The sequence below is a fragment of the Mesoplodon densirostris genome, chromosome 7, assembly GCF_025265405.1.
Source record: "Mesoplodon densirostris isolate mMesDen1 chromosome 7, mMesDen1 primary haplotype, whole genome shotgun sequence".
NCBI lineage: Eukaryota > Metazoa > Chordata > Mammalia > Artiodactyla > Ziphiidae > Mesoplodon > Mesoplodon densirostris.
Window position 1 is genome coordinate 50,038,540 of NC_082667.1, and position 20,220 is coordinate 50,058,759.

The window sequence follows — 20,220 nt, forward strand, 5'->3', positions numbered from 1 at the left end:
TGTAATATTTAATATTATAGCTATAAGTTTTCCTCTAAATATTGCTTTAGCTGCCATAAGTTTTAGTATCTGTGTCTTTATTCTCATTCATATCAAAGTCTTTTCTAGTTTCCTTATAATTTCTTCTTTGACCCATTGGTTAGTTAGGCTAGTGTTTTCGTTTTTTTTTAATGTCCACATATTTGGGGATTTTCTAAATTTCTTTTTCATTATACATTTCTAATTTCATTCCATTGTTAAGCATTCATTAAAGCTGATGCTTCCAAATACTCTCTAATGATATGTCACCATTAAAATAATTGGCTCCTATTTATTGAGCTTTAATAAATGTCAGGCACTATGATAACAGCTTTTTATACATTATCACATTTAAATATTCAGAACTGAGGCTCAGAGATTAAACAAGCAAATAGCTGAGCCAGCACATTTTTATTACTAATAATAAACAGCAACTAGATCAGATCATTGAGCATAGAATTATGAGAAAAACAAATTCTGAGAGATAACTGCCAAGAAATGCAATTAAAAAAAAAACCATTATTCATTTGGCCATGGTTCTTTTTCTTCCATTACTTCTCCCCCTTTTCTCCAAATGTTTGTTATATTCCTTCTCTTCCTTCTTTTTCTTCTCCTTTTTTGCCAAAAGTTTCTCCCCATATTCCCAGTGGGAATCATCCCTTAGCACTTCAGTTCATGAGTTCATTTGATGAATATTTGAGTACCTACCTGCTCTAAATCCTAGATACAGAAATGAAAGGGATGTGGTGCCTGCTCTGAGATCACAATGTAGTAGGAGATAGCTATGTAAAAATGAGTAGATTCACTGTGACAGCCTTGGGTAGAACATCTGAGCATATAACCTTAAAAATGAGTCAGTGTTCATGAGATGGACAAAGGGGGAAGGGTTTCTATAACCAGCACCCAAGTCAAGATATAGAATATATACCTATAAGTCAACTATACTTCAATTAAAAAAAAAAAAAGAAGATATACCTATATATATTTAGGAGAGTAGCCTAGGCTAGAAATATATTTTGGGGAAGTGTTGTGGTTCTAGCCATGATAAAGACACAGTTTCTCACTTTTCAACCACGAATTTGATTTCTACCACCATATCTTAGTTTTGCCTGTTCTAGAACTTCTTATAATTGGAATCATACATACATACTCTTTTGTGTCTGCCTTCTGTGACTTTATAATGCTTTTGAGGTTCATCCATGTTGTTGCTTATATTGGTAGTTCAATCCTTTTTTTGCTGAGCAGCAATAGCAATATATTGTGTGTATCAATATATCACAGTTTATCAATTTACCTGTTGATGGACATTAGAATTCCCATTTGGGGAATTATGAACATTCTTATACACACCTTTTTGTGGACATGTTTTTCTCTTGAGTAAACATCTAAGGGTAAATTGCTGAATCATAGGTTAGCTGTATGATAAACTTTACAAGAAACTGTCAAAGTGTTTTCAAAGTGGCTATACCATTTTGCATTCCCACTAACAATTTATATGAGAGTTCCAATTGCTTCACATCCTTACCAACACCTAATATTGTCAGTCTTTTTATTTTCAGCCACTCTAGTGGGTATGGAGTGGTATCTTGCTTTGGCTTTAATTTCTCTGATGATTAATGATGTTTTTCACATGCTTACTGACCATTTGCATATCTTATGTTAAATATCCAGTTGAGTCTTTTGCCCATTTTATATTGTATGTTTTTGCTTTTTATTGTTCAGTTGTAGGAGTTTTTAAATATTCTGAATAAAAATCCTTTATCAGATGTATGTATTTTAAACATTGTTTCCCAGTTTGTGGCTTGGTTTTTTATTTTCTTAATGACCTCTTTTGAAAAGCAAAAGTTTTTAATGATGAAATCCAGTTTACCATTTTTTAAAATTTACCATTAGTGCTTTTATGTTTTATCCACAAAATCTTTGCCTTCCTCAGATTACAAGTATATTCTGTTTTCTTCTAGAAATTATATACTTCAAGCTTTTAGAATTAGGTCTGCAATCTATCTCTAGAAAATTTTGGTGTATGGTATAAGTTAAGAGACGAAGTTCATTATTATGAAAATTTTCAAGCTTACAAAAATGTAGAAAGAATAGAATTATGAACCTCTGTACCTATTAGCTTCAACAATTACCAACTCATGGTCAATCTTGTTTTGTATATTCTCAAATATATGAGATATTTATAGATAGATAGATAATCTCCCCTGAACTATTTCGAGAGGACATTGTAGAAATTATGGCCTGTTGTTGTTGTTGTTCTAATCCAGAATTCAATCCAGGATCACACACTTCAATTCATTTGTCCTATTTCCTTAACCTCCTTTAATCTAGAATGGTTCTTTAGCCTTTTCTGTTTTTTATGACAGTGACATAAGAGGATTAAGAGGATGTTTCTTAATTTTAATTTGCTGATTATCTCTTCATGGTTAGCTTCATCTAATGCATTTTTGGCAAGGATATTATATCAGTGATACTGTATACTTCTCAGTGCTTTCCATCAGGAGGCACATGGTATCAGGGTATCCCACTATATTGTGATGTTGTTTGATCACTTGGTTAAGGTGGTATCTGCCAGATTACTCCACCATAAAGGCACTTTTACCCACATTTATTTATTTATTTATTTATTATTATTTTTTAATTTTTTGGCTGTGTTGGGTCTTCTTTGCTGCACGTGAGCTTTCTGCAGCTGCAGTGGGCGGGGGCTACTCCTCATTGCAGTGCACAGGCTTCTCATTGCAGTGGCTTCTCTTGTTGCAGAGCACAGGCTCTAGGTGCACAGGCTTTGGTAGTTGTAGCACGCAGGCTTGGTAGTTGTGGCACATGGACTTAGTTGCTCCGTGACATGTGGGATCTTCCTGGACCAGGGCTTGAACCCGTGTCCCCTGCATTGGCAGGCGGATTCTTAACCACTGCACCACCAGGGAAGCTCCTACCCACCTTTTTAATGATTAATCTGTTAGAAGATAAGTATCCCGAGAGGGCATACATCAGAAGCAAGAAGAACTGCAGTCCTGCAGCCTGTGGAATGAAAACCACATTCACAGAAAGATAGACAAAATGAAAAGGCAGAGGACTATGTACCAGATAAAGGAACAAGATAAAACCCCAGAAAAACAACTAAATGAAGTGGAGATAGGCAACCTTTCAGAAAAAGAATTCAGAATAATGATAGTGAAGATGCTCCAGGACCTCGGAAAAAGAATGGAGGCAAAGATAGAAGATGCAAGAAATGTTTAACAAAGACCTAGAAAAATTAAAGAACAAACAAACAGAGATGAACAATACAATAACTGAGTTGAAAAATACACTAGAAGGAATCAATAGCAGAATAACTGAGGCAGAAGAACGGATAAGTGACCTGGAAGACAGAATGGTGGAGTTCACTGCCGTGGAATAGACCAAAGAAAAAAGAATGAAAAGAAATGAAGACAGCCTAAGGGATCTCTGGGACAGCATTAAAGACACCCACATTCACATTATAGGGGTCCCAGAAGGTGAAGAGAGAGAGAAAGGAACTGAGAAAATATTTGAAGAGATTATAGTCGAAAACTTCCCTAACGTGGGAAAGGAAATAGCCAGCCAAGTCCAGGAAGCACAGAGAGCCCCAGGCAGGATAAACCCAAGGAGAAACATGCCGAGACACATAGTAGTCAAACTGACAAAAATTAAAGACAAAGAAAAATTATTAAAAACAACAAGGGAAAAACAACAGATAACATACAAGGGAACTCCCATAGGGTTAACAGCTGATTTCTCAACAGAAACTCTACAAGCCAGAAGGGAGTGTCACGATATATTTAAAGTGATGAAAGGGAAGAACCTACAACCAAGATTACTCTATCCAGCAAGGATCTCATTCAGATTCGATGGAGAAATCAAAAGCTTTACAGACAAGCAAAAGCTAAGAGAATTCAGCACCATCAAACGAGCTCTACAACAAATGCTAAAGGAACTTCTCCAAGTGAGAAACACAAGAGAAGGAAAGGACCTACAAAAACAAACCCAAAACAATTAAGAAAATGCTAATAGGAACATACATATCAATAATTACCTTAAATGTGAATGGATTTAATGCTCCAACCAAAAGTCACAGGCTCATTGAATTGATACAAAAACAAGACACATATATATGCTGTCTACAAGAGACCCACTTCAGACATAGGGACACATACAGACTGAAAGTGAGGGAATGGAAAAAGATTTTCCATGCAAATGGAAATCAAAAGAAAGCTGGAGTAGCAATACTCATATCAGGTAAAATAGACTTTAAAACAAAGAATGGGGCTTCCCTGGTGGCACAGTGGTTGAGAGTCCGCCTGCTGATGCAGGGGATATGGGTTTGTGCCCCAGTCTGGGAAGATCCCACATGCCGCGGAGCGGCTGGGCCCGTGAGCCATGACCACTAAGCCTGCGCGTCTGGAGCCTGTGCTCCACAATGGGAGAGGCCACAGCAGTGAGAGGCCCGTGTACCACAAAAAAATAAAATAAAATAAAATAAAAATAAAAATAAAGAATGTTACAAGAGACAAGGAAGGACACTACATAATGATCAAGGGTTCAATCCAAGAGGAAGATATAACAGTTACAAATACATATGCACCCAACATAGGAACACCTCAGTACATAAGGCAAATGCTAACAGCTATAAAAGAAGAAATCAACAGTAACACAATAATAGTAGGGGACTTTAACACCTCACTTACACCAATGGACAGATCATCCAGACAGAAAATTAATAAGGAGACACAAGCTTTAGATGACACAATAGACCAGATAGATTTAATTGATATTTATAGGACATTCCATCCAAAAACAACAGATTACACTTTCTTCTCAAATGCACACAGAACGTTCTCCAGGATAGATCATATCTTGGGTCACAAATCAAGCCTTGGTAAATTTAAGAAAGTTGAAATCATATCAAGCATCTTTTCTGACCACAACGCTATGAGATTAGAAATAAATTACAGGGAAAAAAACATAAAAAACACAAACACATGGAGGCTAAACACTACGTTACTAAATAACCAAGGAATCACTGAAGAAATCAAAGAGACAATCAAAAAATACATAGAGACAAATGACAACAAAAACACGATGACCCAAAACCTATGGGATGCAGCAAAAGCAGTTCTAAGAGGAAAGTTTATAGCAATACAATCCTACCTCAAGAAATAAGAGAAATCTCAAATAAACTATCTAACCTTACACCTAAATGAACTAGAGAAAGAAAAACAAACAAAACCCAAAGTTAGTAGAAGGAAAGAAATCATAAAGATCAGAGCAGAAATAAATGAAATAGAAACTAAGAAAACAATAGCAAAGATCAGTAAAACTAAAAGCTGGTTCTTTGAGAAGATAAACGAAATTGATAAACCTTTAGCCAGACCCATCAAGAAAAAGAGGGAGAGGACTCAAATCAATAAAATTAGAAATGAAAGAAAAAGAAGATAATGTATCCTGTTCACCAACAAATTTTTAATCAATAGTTTTAGTAACCACTGATGATTCTTGCCTGAATTAATTATTATTATGGTAGTCAAAAAATGGTGATTTCCTAACTTTATTATTTCTTCTATGGTTATTAGCATTCTACATAAGAGAACTTTCTCTTTTTCCCCATTATTAATTATTTATTTTAGGTATTTTGGGTAAACTTTATGGACTTACAATTTTCTTTTTTAATTCAATGTGTTATACTCCATTTCTGTCATTATTCATTTTAGTATTCAACTTGTCTAGATTTGGCTGTTGTGATCCCTTTTAAACTGGCTTTGGTGTCCTTTTGACATGCCATCCTTAGTTCTAGGTTTTCTAAATTTTGTGTTATTTTTGTGTTTATGTTTAGTACTTTTTACTTTCCAGTCCAACAGAAGGTTTCAGACTTACCTTTTACTTTACCTGCTCATGGGGGGTTCTCAAAAAGAAAACAAAAACCTAGCTCTTTTTTGTAGGAAATGGTATTTAGAAAACAAAATCTGAGCACCAGGTGTGCTTTTTGCTTCTGGGATATCATTACATCTAGCCTCCTTTAATGGGCAGAGAAAGAAAAATAAATTTGTTTAGAAAAATCATAAATTTATAACAGATGCTTCTAATTACTCTTTACCATCATAAGATTTTTCCTCTCCTTACTTCATTCCATGATTGTACCTTACCCTTCTTTCACAAGGATAACCTTGTTTCACAACATCGGTGTGTTTTACTCACTTGCTCTTTACTCACACACCAAATAGTTTCAGAATTCAACTGACAATAAGCCTCCTAAGTGAAGTTCAAAATTTCTTTACAATTCTATCTTTAGAATATATTCTGAGGGTAAGTAGTCAGAGTACTATGTTTCTCCCATATTTTTTTGAAGCAAATTCAATGCGTTATATCATTTCAACTGTAACTACTTAAATATGGCATGACCACAATGCCACTTATCACACTTAAAAATTAATAATTATTGGATTAATATTCTATCTATTTCAGGTCTTAAATTGACTCATGAGTATCATAAATGCTTTTTTGTTTCTTTATTATACAATTTCTTTGCTTGAACCAGAAGTGAAATCTATTGCAATTGGTTGATCCCTCTTAGTTCTCTTCTGATTTATATGTTTTCCCCCATTTTTTTTGTTTTTGTCTCCATTTTTATATTTAAGAAACCAGGTCATTTGTCTTATAGAGTTTGCTCCAGATTTTCTTTGTAGTATAATTTAGCAGGTTTCTCTGTCCTCTTTATTTCTGTAAACTGGTAGTTGGATCTAGAGGTTTGGTTAGATTCAGACTCATTGGCAAGGGAGGGTTTTCTTTCCTTTTCTTTTGAGAGTAGAGGTTTACAGAACTACTTTGTGGTAATATTTTGTTTTCCCATCAGGAAGCACATTCATCTGATTGTCTTTTTGTGTGTATGATATTACCAGCCATTGATGCTCAATGCCTAGATGCATTAATTCATTAGCCTTGCAAACAGAACCCTGGGACACTGTTACAGACACACATGCATTCAGACACGTTTCTAAAACAGACATATTTCAGGCCAACTCTTGTCTTTCCTTTAACAACCTCTTTGTTTCATTGTTACTTGTTTTTGGACCTCTCTTGTTTAAAACTTCTCTTTTTTTCTGTATGAAAACATGATGTGCATAATACAAAGTGGTGGCCCAAACTTATAATAACAACCTTCCAAAGGGAACACAATTATTTTAGAGGAGGAGAGACAAGAATGAAGAGGAAAGGAACATTTATAAGAGATCAAAGAGGTCACAGAAAAAGGTGTATATGAGCTCAGTATACATTTAAATCAAATTCTGCCCAGAGAACATTCATATCTTGAATGTGGCTTTTTAGAACTATGAAACATTTGAAGCTTGAAAAAATAGAACACGAAGAAGAAAAACTTTAAAATGCCCCTCGTTTTAAAGTTTTCTGAATGAAAAGGATAAAAACACATCAAGATTCACTCGTGTCTTTAAAAACATGGGATTTGGGTGGGAGAAGGAGCAATTTGAGTTTTTTGTTTTGTTTCTTTTCTTCATGAAGCGTGTATTTTACCTTAAACCAGTTCACCAATGCCATTACATTCTGGGGTCAGGCTGCACAATTTTGTGCCATTTGACCTAACAACTTGGCAACTTCTGAGTGACAGTAATAATATGCTGACTCCTGGAATGAGTGTTCTGATGTCTGTCACAACATGAAAGGTATTCATTTAACAGAGACACAACAGAATCAGATAAACAAGGCATGTGTATCTGATTGATTGCAAGGGTTGTGGAGGGAGGTTTCCTCTCATTCAATTAAAGATAAAATATATTTACACCAAGTAAAATTTAAAACATGCTGTGATTGTTTGCTTTCATCCCATAGTGTAGAGGTTAGGGAGAGGGGTTTTTTTCATTTTTTAAGACCTTATTGAGATATAATTTACATAGTATACAATTCACAGACTTAAAGTGTCCAATTCACTGTTGTTTAGTATATTCATAGGGTTATGCAACCATCACCACAATCTAATTTTAGAACATTTTCATCTCTCCTAATACTAACACTATACGCATTAGCTGTCACTTCCCATTCTCTGTACCCCCTACCCTCACTCAGCCCCAACCAACCACTAATCTACTTTGTCTATAAATTTGCCCCTCATGGGCACTTACCTTTTAAAAGCCATTCATAAACTGTCCCACTGAAATTTTTTTACTTTATTTTTGTACATTATTTAAAAACAAGTACAATAGAATAGAACCCTCAGAAACATGAAAGGGTCTCAAAAAATTGTAGCAGGATATCCCACAAAAATATTGTTGAAGCCAGTAGCATCTGATGGCTTAAATAAATAATTGCCAAGCAGTGAAGCTGTGGGAAAGAAGACAGATTACAGTGTCACTTAAGAAAGTCAGATGCTAATGATTTTAAATATAAACTTGAAACAGGCTTGAGTTACAGAAACTTTTCTTGCTCTAAGAACAGCAATATTTGCAGCCAGGAATATTTGCAAATTCAGATTCTAACTTTACTGCTCACCAACTGTGTGACTCTGGGCAAGTAACAGAAGATTTGTAAACTTTAGTTTCCTCATCTGTAATGTGAGAATAATGATGGTACCAACCTCATGAAGTTAGTGTGGAGATTCGCATATGCAGAGCCTTTAGAACCAAGCCTGCCTGGCACATAATAAGTGCTCAGCAAATGTTACTTGTTGTCTTTTTACCATTTTTGTTCATAAGAACTCAATAATCCAGGACAAATTCCACAATGGAATTCTTAGATATGCCAGCTTTCCACTTGCCACATGTGATTGGTATTTTCAAAATCTCTGCTCAAAGAAGTTTTCTGCCATGAAGACAATGGATTGGAATTTAAGATACTGTAATGTAGAGGAAAATAGCACTGATCAAGTATGATTAATAGAGCTGTAGGTTAGCCTTCAGTTGCTTTAGAACGATGTGTTCCATGAATAGTAAAAGTGCTGATTTATTATTCTCACCTAACACTCGTGTAACAGATTTTTCTTTTCTAAATTAAAAGAAAAAATTAACAGCAATGAAAACAAAAGCTTATATAATGGTATTATACATGTCTAACAAAATAAAGAATAGATTAGAGCACCATAAACCACATATAACCTCTTCTAGCTGAAATGTTTAACTAAGACCTTAAATGTGTGACTTTTAAATCTGTGCGTGTGAAGGGAAGTTGTGATTTGGTTTTGTGTCCATAAATGTAAGGCAATGTGACCACCAATGAATGATTCCATTACCTTTTTTTTAACTCCAGTACAAAGTGGCTTTCGGTAATAGACTGATACGTTAGATAATTTTATTTTTGAGGAATTATTATGCATTTTCTGTTCTTTTAAAAAGTGTGGTGCTAAATATTATGACGTCCCAATCAGATGACTCATGATACACAACATTTTCATACTTGGGAAATGTTAACACATTACAGTCCTTGCTTTGAAAAGATAAAAGAATGAACCACAAACAACACATTTTCATTTTCCTTTGACCCCAAGAGACAATTTAAACGATGTGGTTTGCATGCAGCCCCATATGGTTCTCAAAGGCCTCCACATTGTGCATTCATGTCTACATTTTAACCCCAGGCTTTATTCCTCCTGGCATTGTTTTGTATTTGCATGAAAATATGTAAGTGTTTTTTTTTTGCATGACAAGCCATCCATAACGTTGGAGTTAAATGTCTAACATATCTTGCAATATCACGTGTCATTAATTCTTACATGATATTTTTTTTCTTTTATTTTCAGTTACTGAAGTTAAATATGCTTGAAATGTAAAAGTGGCATGAAACTGGAGTGATGCAAGAATATTTAATGTTCCTTTAAGGACTTACCATTTTTTAACTGGGAAAATTTGGGGGGTAGTTCCCAGCCTTGTCTTTGGACACCAATCCCTCAATTACAAATTATGATAAAACTATATTGAACACAAGTGCTGTCAGCAGAGTAATAAATTCTGAAGTGATACTTCTTTTTTTCCCTGAGAATGTGTTTCTAGTTCTTGAATATGAAGTACAAAATGTGTCGCCTAATTTCAGGATTTATTAAATATTTGATTTATTGGTTTTCTTAAAGCCTTCTTAATAGTACATAAAATTAAGCTCAACTGACTTTGGTGAAATTTCCTAGTAACTAAAAAAGTAATGAATTACTGAATGACAGCGCCAACATTTTAATTCTTTAATATTTCCTAAATGAGCATGACTACCAAAATGGATATTAGACATAGGAGTGCATGAGTATACAAAGAAAATAAGTTATTTATACCATTTCGTCAAGCATCAAATTCATAAGAGCACATAACTGATTCCCGCCAATGGGCCAAAATATCCAAACAAGTGCTGTTTTTTCCAAGTAGTCACCTTGCTATCTCTGCATTTATTCCTATCAGCTGTCATTGCTAAAACCGTTTTAGAATACCCCTTGTCAAATTACCTTCAGTCTTTGTCACACTAATACCTGTGTGGTAACAAATCTTGTTTCTTGGAGAGAGACCCTCAGAGCCAAGTCAGTCAAATAAGCTGGCAAAACATGTTTTTAAAATGATACGTCAATATGAAATTACCAAGACTTGCATGGCTTATAGCCTATAAAATGATTAAGAACACGTTTCCCAAAGAAGAACCCCAGATAGCATTTACATAACAGCAACAGTGAGAATAAATGAAAATTTCTAAAGAAGTTTTTTAGGCAAACATGTGATATTCACTTAAATGAATAAGTTCTGATACAGGTATTCTGTTATGTCTATCTGTATTATTTTAAATTCCACCTCATTTAAGCTAATGGAGTGGTTTACATTTTTAAGGACAGCGCTTCTTCCATTATTTCTTGTCATATCAGAATATAGATAAATGGCCGTTATATCTCCCTTGCTTGAGTGAATATCAAGTTAATACCTCTTTAGCAGTAATTTTAATAGATTTTGGTTGATGGTGTCTTGACTGTCACCAGCTAGCTCTGTGATATTGGCAAGGGACTCAGCCTCTCTGTGCCTCTGGCCCCCTGTCTACAAGTGAGGGCTTGGAGCTCAATTATCTTTAAAATCTCTTTTGAATGAAAATATAATACTGTAATTATCATATCTGTGTGGGAACTAAATAATCATATATCATAAATCCACACACATCTCTGAGGTTTTAATTAAATTCAAGCTGAAGTAACTCAAATTCCAGTTATTTAAAAAGACATCTAGACACTGATGTGTCTAGCATCTGTAGTAAAGTCTTTTCTACCTGATGATAATGATGATTATAAATATAACATTTGTATAGCACTTTATACTGCCTTACATGAGTCTCACAACCTAAGAGCTGCTGTCATGATCCTCAGTATGCAGATGGAGTAGATACTGAGGTTCAAAGAGATTCAGTTACCTGTCTAAGGTGATGAACTAGCAAGTTACAGAGCCAGACAGAGGGTCTTCTACTTCCAATTTAATATTCATTTCCCCCATCGTCATTTACCTGCCTTTTAATTAGGAGACAGTTTTTCCAAGGTGTCATTTTTCAGAATTTACACTCCTGGAAGCTAAACTCTGCCTTTAGGGACCCTCCCACACCCCTTTAGACTATCCACTTGCGTCACTACAGCTCTCTCTGCTTTTACAAACTAGTTGTTTTGTCAGCATGAGTGTGACAACAATTAGACGTCCCCTGTTTTTGCCCCATGCCTTTTCTCCTTCACAGTCATTCAATGACAAGCGTAAAAAGAGCTTCATCTTTTCACGAAAATTCCCATTCTACAAGAACAAGGAGCAGAGTGAGCAGGAAACCAGTGATCCTGAACGTAAGTAGCTTCTCGAAGAGAATGTCACCTGCAACACAAGAGAAAAAAATCCTTCACGGGCAACACGCATGATGTAGGCTCCCCCACGCCACACGCCTAGGCAAACAAACATGGCAGGCAGGCAGGTCAGGGCTTACTACTGTGACCAGTGTTTGGCTGCAGTCTGGATCCTTCCCTGGATGGAGCTCTTCTTTGCAGAACGCATTGGAGAGGGACCTAAGGAAGCAGGGACTTTGCTTCCAAACAGCATTTATCTGTGACCAGGACTGGGTCTGGTTTGCGTTTTCTATCATGCAACTCTCCGAGGGCTCGAGACAAATTCTTTTCTGGACAGAAATATTAGATTCCATTGCCACGTATATTGTTTTGGAATGCTAGCTAACTGGGAGTGATTAAATTCCCTTTATTGATTACTAGCATTTGTTCACTCTTTCCCTCCCAACAAATATTAAGCACTTCCTTACTGAGCAGCGAGCTTGTATTGGGTGGATGCTCAGGCTAAGAATTGGCCATGAAACTTGGAGGGGATCATCGCTCTCAGTGGTACGTTGCTGTGGCAATACTGACAGTGGGCAAAAATGACATCTGCTGACCCTTTCTCTTTTTCATGACAATCTTCTGCTTAAACCTTTCGAGTTGCTTTACGAATCCTTGAGTCTCAGTCCAGGGAGTTTGGGGTGAAAGTTGTTTCAGAAGAAGAGAGCATGGGATCCAGATTGCTCAGGCAACACGGTCTGTCATGGTAGTATCCATTTCAACTCCACTGACTTCTTCCTTCCTCTTCCGTGGCTGTTCTCCCTCTCTCATTGCTCTCTCTGGGGACTTCCATGCAGGACATCCCCGGATTAGGTGACGACGGTTATGGAACAAAGACTCTGAGTAAGTTCCCAGGAATGGTCACTGTAACTTTTCTTTTCTTTTTCTTTCCTTTTGAGTTTCGCTTTTGTTCCTTTTCTCGAGGGCCTTTCACTCCTAGCATGCACAAGATACGAGTTTTATTTGTTACCTAGCTGTGAATGCTCCTACAAAGCAATTTTCAGCCGTTTTGTTCTGCATGTCAGCATTTAAAAGCAAAGTGTCTCAGGCACTGTAACTTACGTTGCAGTTCACACCTTCCCTTTCTGACCGCGTGCTGTGACCAGCATGGTCTTGATGCCGCCGTGGCATCTCTTGCTCTGCCGCCTGATACCTCCCAGGGAGCAAGAAGCCATGTTGAAAGAAAGGGCGAGTTAAATGCTCTAGAACAGGAAAGCAGAAATGTATTTTATATTCTTTCTTCTGGCTTTTCCCCCAGACATACTTAATGACCCTGCCAAATTCCATAATTGGGTTGTACTTTGCTATTGGTAAAGGAGCTGTGTTATAGTCAAAAGGAACATGCATTCTCAAAAAGTAAATATTAAGCTATTTGATCTTCCATGAATAATTCTTTGCTATTAACTTTGACTGATTTTTTTTTCTGACTTGCGGTGATCCTGCTTGAAGTGTTTGTATGATAAAGTTTTAGATATGTATTAATATGTTTTTCTATCAGTGATTGATTAGCTGCATTGCATAACCAGATCTTCATTTTACGGTTTAGAGTGGAAAGAAAAATATATTAAACTTTAAAATTTTCTAGTTATTAATGCCTTTACTCTGTGTCCCATTGCACTAACAAAAAATAATAATTCTGTGTATTAATATACTATACTATGATTTTTCTTTCTTTAATATTAACTCCATTGTCTAGGCATCAATGAACTAAGAACAGTTTTGTGTCTTTTGCAGCTGTATCACATGTTCATTTTTGTTTGTTTTCTTTTGTTTTAATTTAACAGCTGTGGGCAATATTTTTAGAAGCTGTTCATTTCGTTTCTATAAAACAAAATAACATTGAGCTGGACTTTGTTTTCAAGAGCTGGTTATATAACCCTGCGTAATGATACCCGTCATCCTTCAAATTGTTAATTTGGACTCTTTTTTTTTTTAGATATGTATGTTTAGAAAACAAAATCTGATCAAGAGTAACTACTGATCTCCTTAAAGATGAAAACTTTATCTTTGAGTCTCTGTATGGAATATGTCATGAAATTTTTCTTGAATTGGTGGCTGAAATTCAAATATTGATTTCAACAGTATCTGGATAGCATCAAGTACCACCCGAGAGAATTTCTTAAATTTTCAGTGGGGGTGGGGAGCATTTTAATATATTATTAATATGAACATCACTAAAAAGTAGTTGCTATTGGAGAGTCAAAAATATGTTATGCCTTTTTATATCTAGAATGATGCCCTTTTAAATCCAAAGGTTTGTTTACTCTTTAAAAATTGAACAGATTTCACTAGGTAAAGTTATTTGCCAGTTAACACTACTGGTAGCCATAATTTGGACTTTAGCTGGAACATATTTTTTATTTCTTTTTACCTACAAAATGGAAAAATTCTGTTAAACAGTATCTTGATGTTAAGAGAGATTGGTCGTTAAATAAAACACTGCATGGTTCTAAATTTCTATAGTGTAGCTTCATTCTAAATTATTTTAAAAGTAAAAATCGAAAACAAAACAAAAACCTGTCATCTTCAAGTCAAGGTACTTGTGATAATCACACATGTGAAGATATGCCATTGTTGGGTGTGTACTTAGACTTTCTTTTCAATAACAAAAAAATATGCACTAATCCATCCACACTTCTTTCCCTAGTGCCTCTTTGCACTTGTAACATATGTACCTAAATTAGTAATGCAGTTCTGGTCAAACACCCACACAAAGAGGAATGATTTGGGTGAATTTAACCCATGCTTTGATTTTCATTAGTTTCATGCTCTGAAATTAACCCATCTAGGATGTGTTAACTAACACAACTGTGGGAGTCCTTTCACAATGTTCACATGTATCACATCATCACACAGTACACTTTAAAATATATTACAATTTTATTTGTCAGTTATGTCTTAATAAAGCTAAAAAATGAAAAGTAATCCATCCAAGAATCTATAATAGCAAATACATTTTAAAGCACTTTTTTTAACTGTTAGAGAATAACATTCTATATTCTTTTCCTTTTTTCTAAAGATGTACAACAGTTGTCACTTTTTAAAAAGCTGAATTCATTGCTAATGAGCTTCAGAAATCAAATAGTCACATATTCTTCATTCAATTAGCCTGATATACAAAGAAGTTAGTAAGTTGATGAATTTATCTTCTATAGCTTAATAAATAGTACAGATGAAAGGAAGTGATTTTGGAAATAAAGCCCTAATTCTGGCACATAACCAATACGTCCCTGTTATGCTAGTTAAACTGTGTTTTTATGAAATATCACCCTATACTTGTGCAGTCATTCAACATGAATTAAAAACATACTTCGTGCCAGAACCTGTGCTTAGTATCAGACTGTTTATCTTCTGCCTGTTCCATTCCTCCAGAACCTAATAGCTATCCAAGCAAGAATCTTAAAATAAAAATAAGGAAATATTGAACTGACTCATAAAACATTTTTCAGTGACTCATTTCTTCCTCCAAGATTTCCTACACACTCACTGAAGCAGGAAGGTGTTTCAACAGTCCCTTTCATCTTGTGAATTAGTTTAGGAAGTATTTAAATAAAAATAAAATTCAAGGGATTCCAGGGATCAATTGGCAATTTGAAATGCAATATTCCTGCAAAATACCTAAAGGCAAAATAGAGCAACAAAAAGCCTGCAAGAAAACAGTCCCTGCATACCAGAATCTCTTGAATTTATAGTCAAGAACATCCAGTTGAGAGACATTGACCTTTGTAACAAGAATCTGGAAAATCAGAGCAACATGAATGGGTCAAAGTATTCATAAAAAGAAAAGTGCTTAGATGGACATTATGCATTTTTTATAATTAAACATAGTTTACTGTTTGCTAAAAAAGAAGATACAGCAATCAAGTAGTAGCTTCCTGGAAAACAGAGATAAAGTTTTCATCTTCATCTTCTCTGAGTTTTCTTAATGCGTCTCCTCTACGGCCTCTTACTTGCCTTTCGCACACATTTCTAGTAGCCTTGCATGGTATTCCTTTAAGTTCTGGCTGCTCTCCAATGCTTGGTATCTCCTTAATTTGCTGTGCTGTTCTTGCAGAACATGCTTCTTCTAATGCCAGCGATAGCGAAAGTAGCTACCGTAAGTTATTGCTTTGGTTTGTGATTCTTTTCTTTGCAATTGCCCCTTTGCCTGTGGTGTGCATTTCAGATATTTGCTGTCGTTGTTTTTCAATTGCTGCCCTTTATCATCCTCATCCAAAGCAAATGGCTTGAAATGAAATCATCATCTAATGTGGGAAGATACCAAAGACACTAGGGCCGTGGGTGGACTCATGTGATTTGTGCGAGAGGTAGCAGTCTTGCTAATAAACGACTCCAACCTCAGTTGGCTGTGGCCTGATGATGCAATTTTCCTAGAGAAGGTGGGGGTAAAGTTCAACTTGGTGGATTCTGACATTCTGCCCTCCAAAATAATTTAAACTCCCTGCAGGAAGGTTGAAAAGTTGTCATGGTTTTATTTTCCTTCTCATTTTGCCTTTTCCTTTCTGTTCCTGGCTCCCCTTTACAAGAGAATTCCTGATAAATTACAGTGTTCCTTTTAAATGGAGCATGAGCCTTATATATCTCTTCTCTCCTTGATTAATATTTTGAGGTAGATACTATGTTTTATCTAACTTTAAATTTTGATGGTTGGGAAGAGATGAAAAAGTTTCATCCTCTAATGTTGAAGGAGCTCACATTTTGTTTAAAAGTGAACAAATCTTGGATCAGAAAGCTTAACTGAAAAGGTAGGTAACTATTTACAACTTATTTCTGGTGTTTGTTTGGTCACCTCAAGCCATTTGCTTAGTGATGTAAAAATATTCACCAAATGCCAAGCACATCCTTTTTATCTGTTCTTGTGGTTTCTTACCACGTACAGGTTTTTGGTGACTAAAATAGGTACATGTTATTACTGGGATCCTTGCAATTTCTGTAATATTTATTTATACGTCTTAGTGAAACGGGTTACTCAAAAAGCAATTGCTGAGGAGATTAGAAAATTACAGGCGCAATACATATGACCCTCAGCTACCAAGATAGAAATTGGTTGGAGGTTTCTGTTTTGGGTTTTTTTGTTTTGTTTTGTTTTGTTTTTTGTCTTTTTGCTTGTATTAATTGAAAACAAGAATAGAAGAATAGAATAGCTTTTATTTTTGTTTTTTTCCATTACAGCATGGTAATTTACAAAACCATGCCTTTTTTGAGGTGGAATGTCAGATAGTGTTCTTGAAGTGGACAAATTCAATCTGGATCTTGAGAAAGGCTTTGGATAATCAGATTGGTAGAAAAATAGAAAAAAAAAGCACAAAAGAGGAAAGATGACAGATGGAGGAGGAAGATGAAACACACCACAGAACGAAATGAAGAAGAGTTGTAATGAGATGCCTTTGATCAACCAAATAATATTAGAACCCCCTCATTTCCTTCCTCAACAGAATGACAAGTCCTGCTGATGAAAGGAATTAAAGCATTCTTGTTCTTAACGTGATCTTTAACATTTGTACATTCTTCCTACTTTTATACTTTTATGATTATCCCAAGTTGGGAAAATATTTGCCTCCCCCATCTCTTCATTTGGTTTTAAAACAAAGGAACCTGGCTGGTTAAGAAGTGACCAAAGATTATCTTCCCTGTGCCTGAAGTACCCTCAATTTAGTATAAGGAAAATATAACTTATTTGTTGGGTTTCACGGAGACCCTTGGCCCTAATTTCTTTGGCATCAGTTTTCAATTTTTAAGTGTTGTGCTTCCATCCTGTAGATACAAGTAGAGAAAGGGGAAACATCAAATCTTGTTCTTTCAATTCCTTTTATGGAAAGTATATAGGAACTACCTTTTCCTTCAGAAATCTTTTTTTAGAGTATTTCAGAATCCCCTCTCTTCTCCTTCAGAGATGGGAATGTTCTTCCCAGAATCATTAAGTTATAAAAATTGCACCAAGGCTCTCAGCTGTTTGACAGGTTTTTGATTGCAATGCTCCAAGATGAACTCAATAATTCTTTTCACCCTCAAATAGTAAGTACACATAAATGTTTATTGAGTGAATAAAGGAAACACTTGCAAACAGTTTGAATTATCTATGAAAAGAGAGAAGAGTTGGAACTGGACTCTAGGATATTACTAGAGAAAATGTGGAGTCTAACTATATTGGCTTGGGTCTCATCTGAGGGTACAGAAGGTTAGCCATTCAAATTGTTTTCTTTACAAATGAACAAAAGTAAGAAGAACCTTTGTCATAGCTTAGAGGGGAAAAAAAGATATTTCTTTCTCCAGGATAGAAATATGAGGAATTACAGAGGAATATTCTTTAGCTCATTCATCATCCGCTCTATGTCATGCTCTCTCATAGGCACCTTAAGACCCAATATGAATCTCAATGAACTCTGGAACTCAGCACACGTATAGGGAGAGAGAGAGAGAGATCAGTACATTAAAAAAGCACAAAGTGTGGCTGTTTCTAGAATAAAAGTCTGGCCCAAGAATAGTGGGGCTTCAGAGATGATTTCAAAGAGGAAGGGGCCTTTGAGCTGAGCTTTGGAAAGATGAGGCACTTGCCAGCTCAGTAAGTTGAAGAAGAAACTTTCCAGGAAGAGCAGTGGCATGACAAAGGACAGAGGCGTGGGACAGACATGGTTTCATGAAAGTGCCATTTTGAAATCAAACCAGGCTGGATTTTTCTACTGAATTCCTGGCTTTTGCTGTAATTATGACTAACTTCTATGTTTTGTGGATAGCAGTATGGACAAATACAAAAAAGACCTCTTTTCACTAATGTTCAGGTGTTATTTTTTACTCTTAGAACCATTCCATGTCCATTCAGGGACAAAATGGCTAAAAAAATAGTCAGTGGTTAGAAAGAAGAGCCCAGGCCCGTGTGTTTCACAGCTCCAGGGGGCACCATCCACACTGCATTCTGGAGTTACAGATTGTGCCAACCTTACTTGAAAGCCTCATATATTTTCTGAGATACACACACATACACATGAATTTACACTAACCTCAGTTTCTAATAAGTAGCTCAGACCTTTGCTGCACCATCTCAAGAATTATAGAATAATTATTTTTTCCGAAGTCCAAGTATATTGAGCACCAGCTAAAATGCAGTTAGTTACAATGCACATTGTCTAATTATGCAAGATGCCATCTCAAGCCTTGCAAATCTCTACAAGCTGAAGACCTGCCTTCCTTAAAGCCCAGTGAAGCTCTTTATGTCATTATGGGTATGGGGGAGCTGATGATTATCCTCCTAACCCATTGGTGCTCATCAGTTAAGTAGGATTTTCAAAACAAGGATCTTGAAGAAATGATCTGAGTGAAATTGAGATACTGAAATGAGGAGACCCCAGACTTTCCCTCTGGAATCAGTCAAAATGGTGCCCGTATTCTTCTCCTTTCTCCACTCTTCTCAAGTTTTGCCCTTATACTTCCTCTAGTTCTTTAGTCCTTACAAAGCAATTTTATTACATCTATTATTATCTCATTTGATTTCTGCAACAAAATTATGAGATATACCTTATACTAATACCCCGTTTTACAGATGAGGAAGCTGAAGTTCCAAAGGGCTATACACCTCACCAATATGATGGCACTGCAAGTCCAATCAAGATAGTTTAATTCTGAAACTTACACATTTTCACTCTTCCCTGTAGTTTTGTTTTTTTTTTGTTTTTTTTTTTGTTTTTTTGCTGTACGCGGGCCTCTCACTGCTGTGGCCTCTCCCGTTGCGGAGCACAGGCTCCGGACACACAGGCTCCGCGGCCATGGCTCGCGGGCCCAGCCGCTCCGCGGCACGTGGGATCCTCCGGGATCGGGGCACGAACCCGTGTCCCCTGCATCGGCAGGCGGACTCTCAACCACTGCGCCACCAGGGAAGCCCTCTTCCCTGTAGTTTGTAATCCAAGCCTCTTCATGTTTTATCCAGTACATTTCAACCATTTCATACTACCTATCAAGTTAATACAAGCAGCAATATTTATATAGCATTAACTATGTACTAAGCCTGATTTTAAGGGCACTGTGTATAGTAACACATCTTCTCAAGATCCTTTGAAGACACTGAATCACTAGTTCACCATGTGACCTTGAAGAAATCCCTGAACGTTTTTGAACCTCAGTTCTCTCCTATGTAAAATGACTAGCTTGGATTAGAACAGAGATACAAGAAACAGATTTTAATCAAGATTGCCCTTTGACCAACTGGTAGTAGCTGCCTGAAGAATTGTATTGAAAAGTATTGAGGCCAAGTGAGGCTCAGCAGTAATTCGGGCAATGATCGATTTGTAGTGCATGTCGAGCGTTTGGAAGGGGGAGTGACGTCATCATGTGCTACAGACTTTCCACCTGTAAACCACGTGAACTCCAAACCC

General features: G+C 36.1%; 1 protein-coding gene across 12 annotated transcripts in view; it reads left to right on the forward strand.

Annotated features, from left to right (window-relative positions):
* The window catches only part of DLG2 (discs large MAGUK scaffold protein 2), a 1,239,088-nt gene that overhangs the window by 1,200,923 nt on the left and 17,945 nt on the right, over positions 1–20,220 (forward strand). For 7 of the 12 annotated variants that reach the window (XM_060105479.1, XM_060105472.1, XM_060105476.1 and 4 more), the window contains one exon: positions 12,652–12,697. In XM_060105479.1, coding sequence (XP_059961462.1) covers positions 12,652–12,697 — 46 coding nt within the window. Of the gene's footprint in view, positions 1–11,718; positions 11,819–12,651; positions 12,698–15,908; positions 15,951–20,220 lie in introns of all 12 variants that reach the window. The other 5 variants (XM_060105470.1, XM_060105471.1, XM_060105474.1 and 2 more) reach the window with 2 other exon arrangements.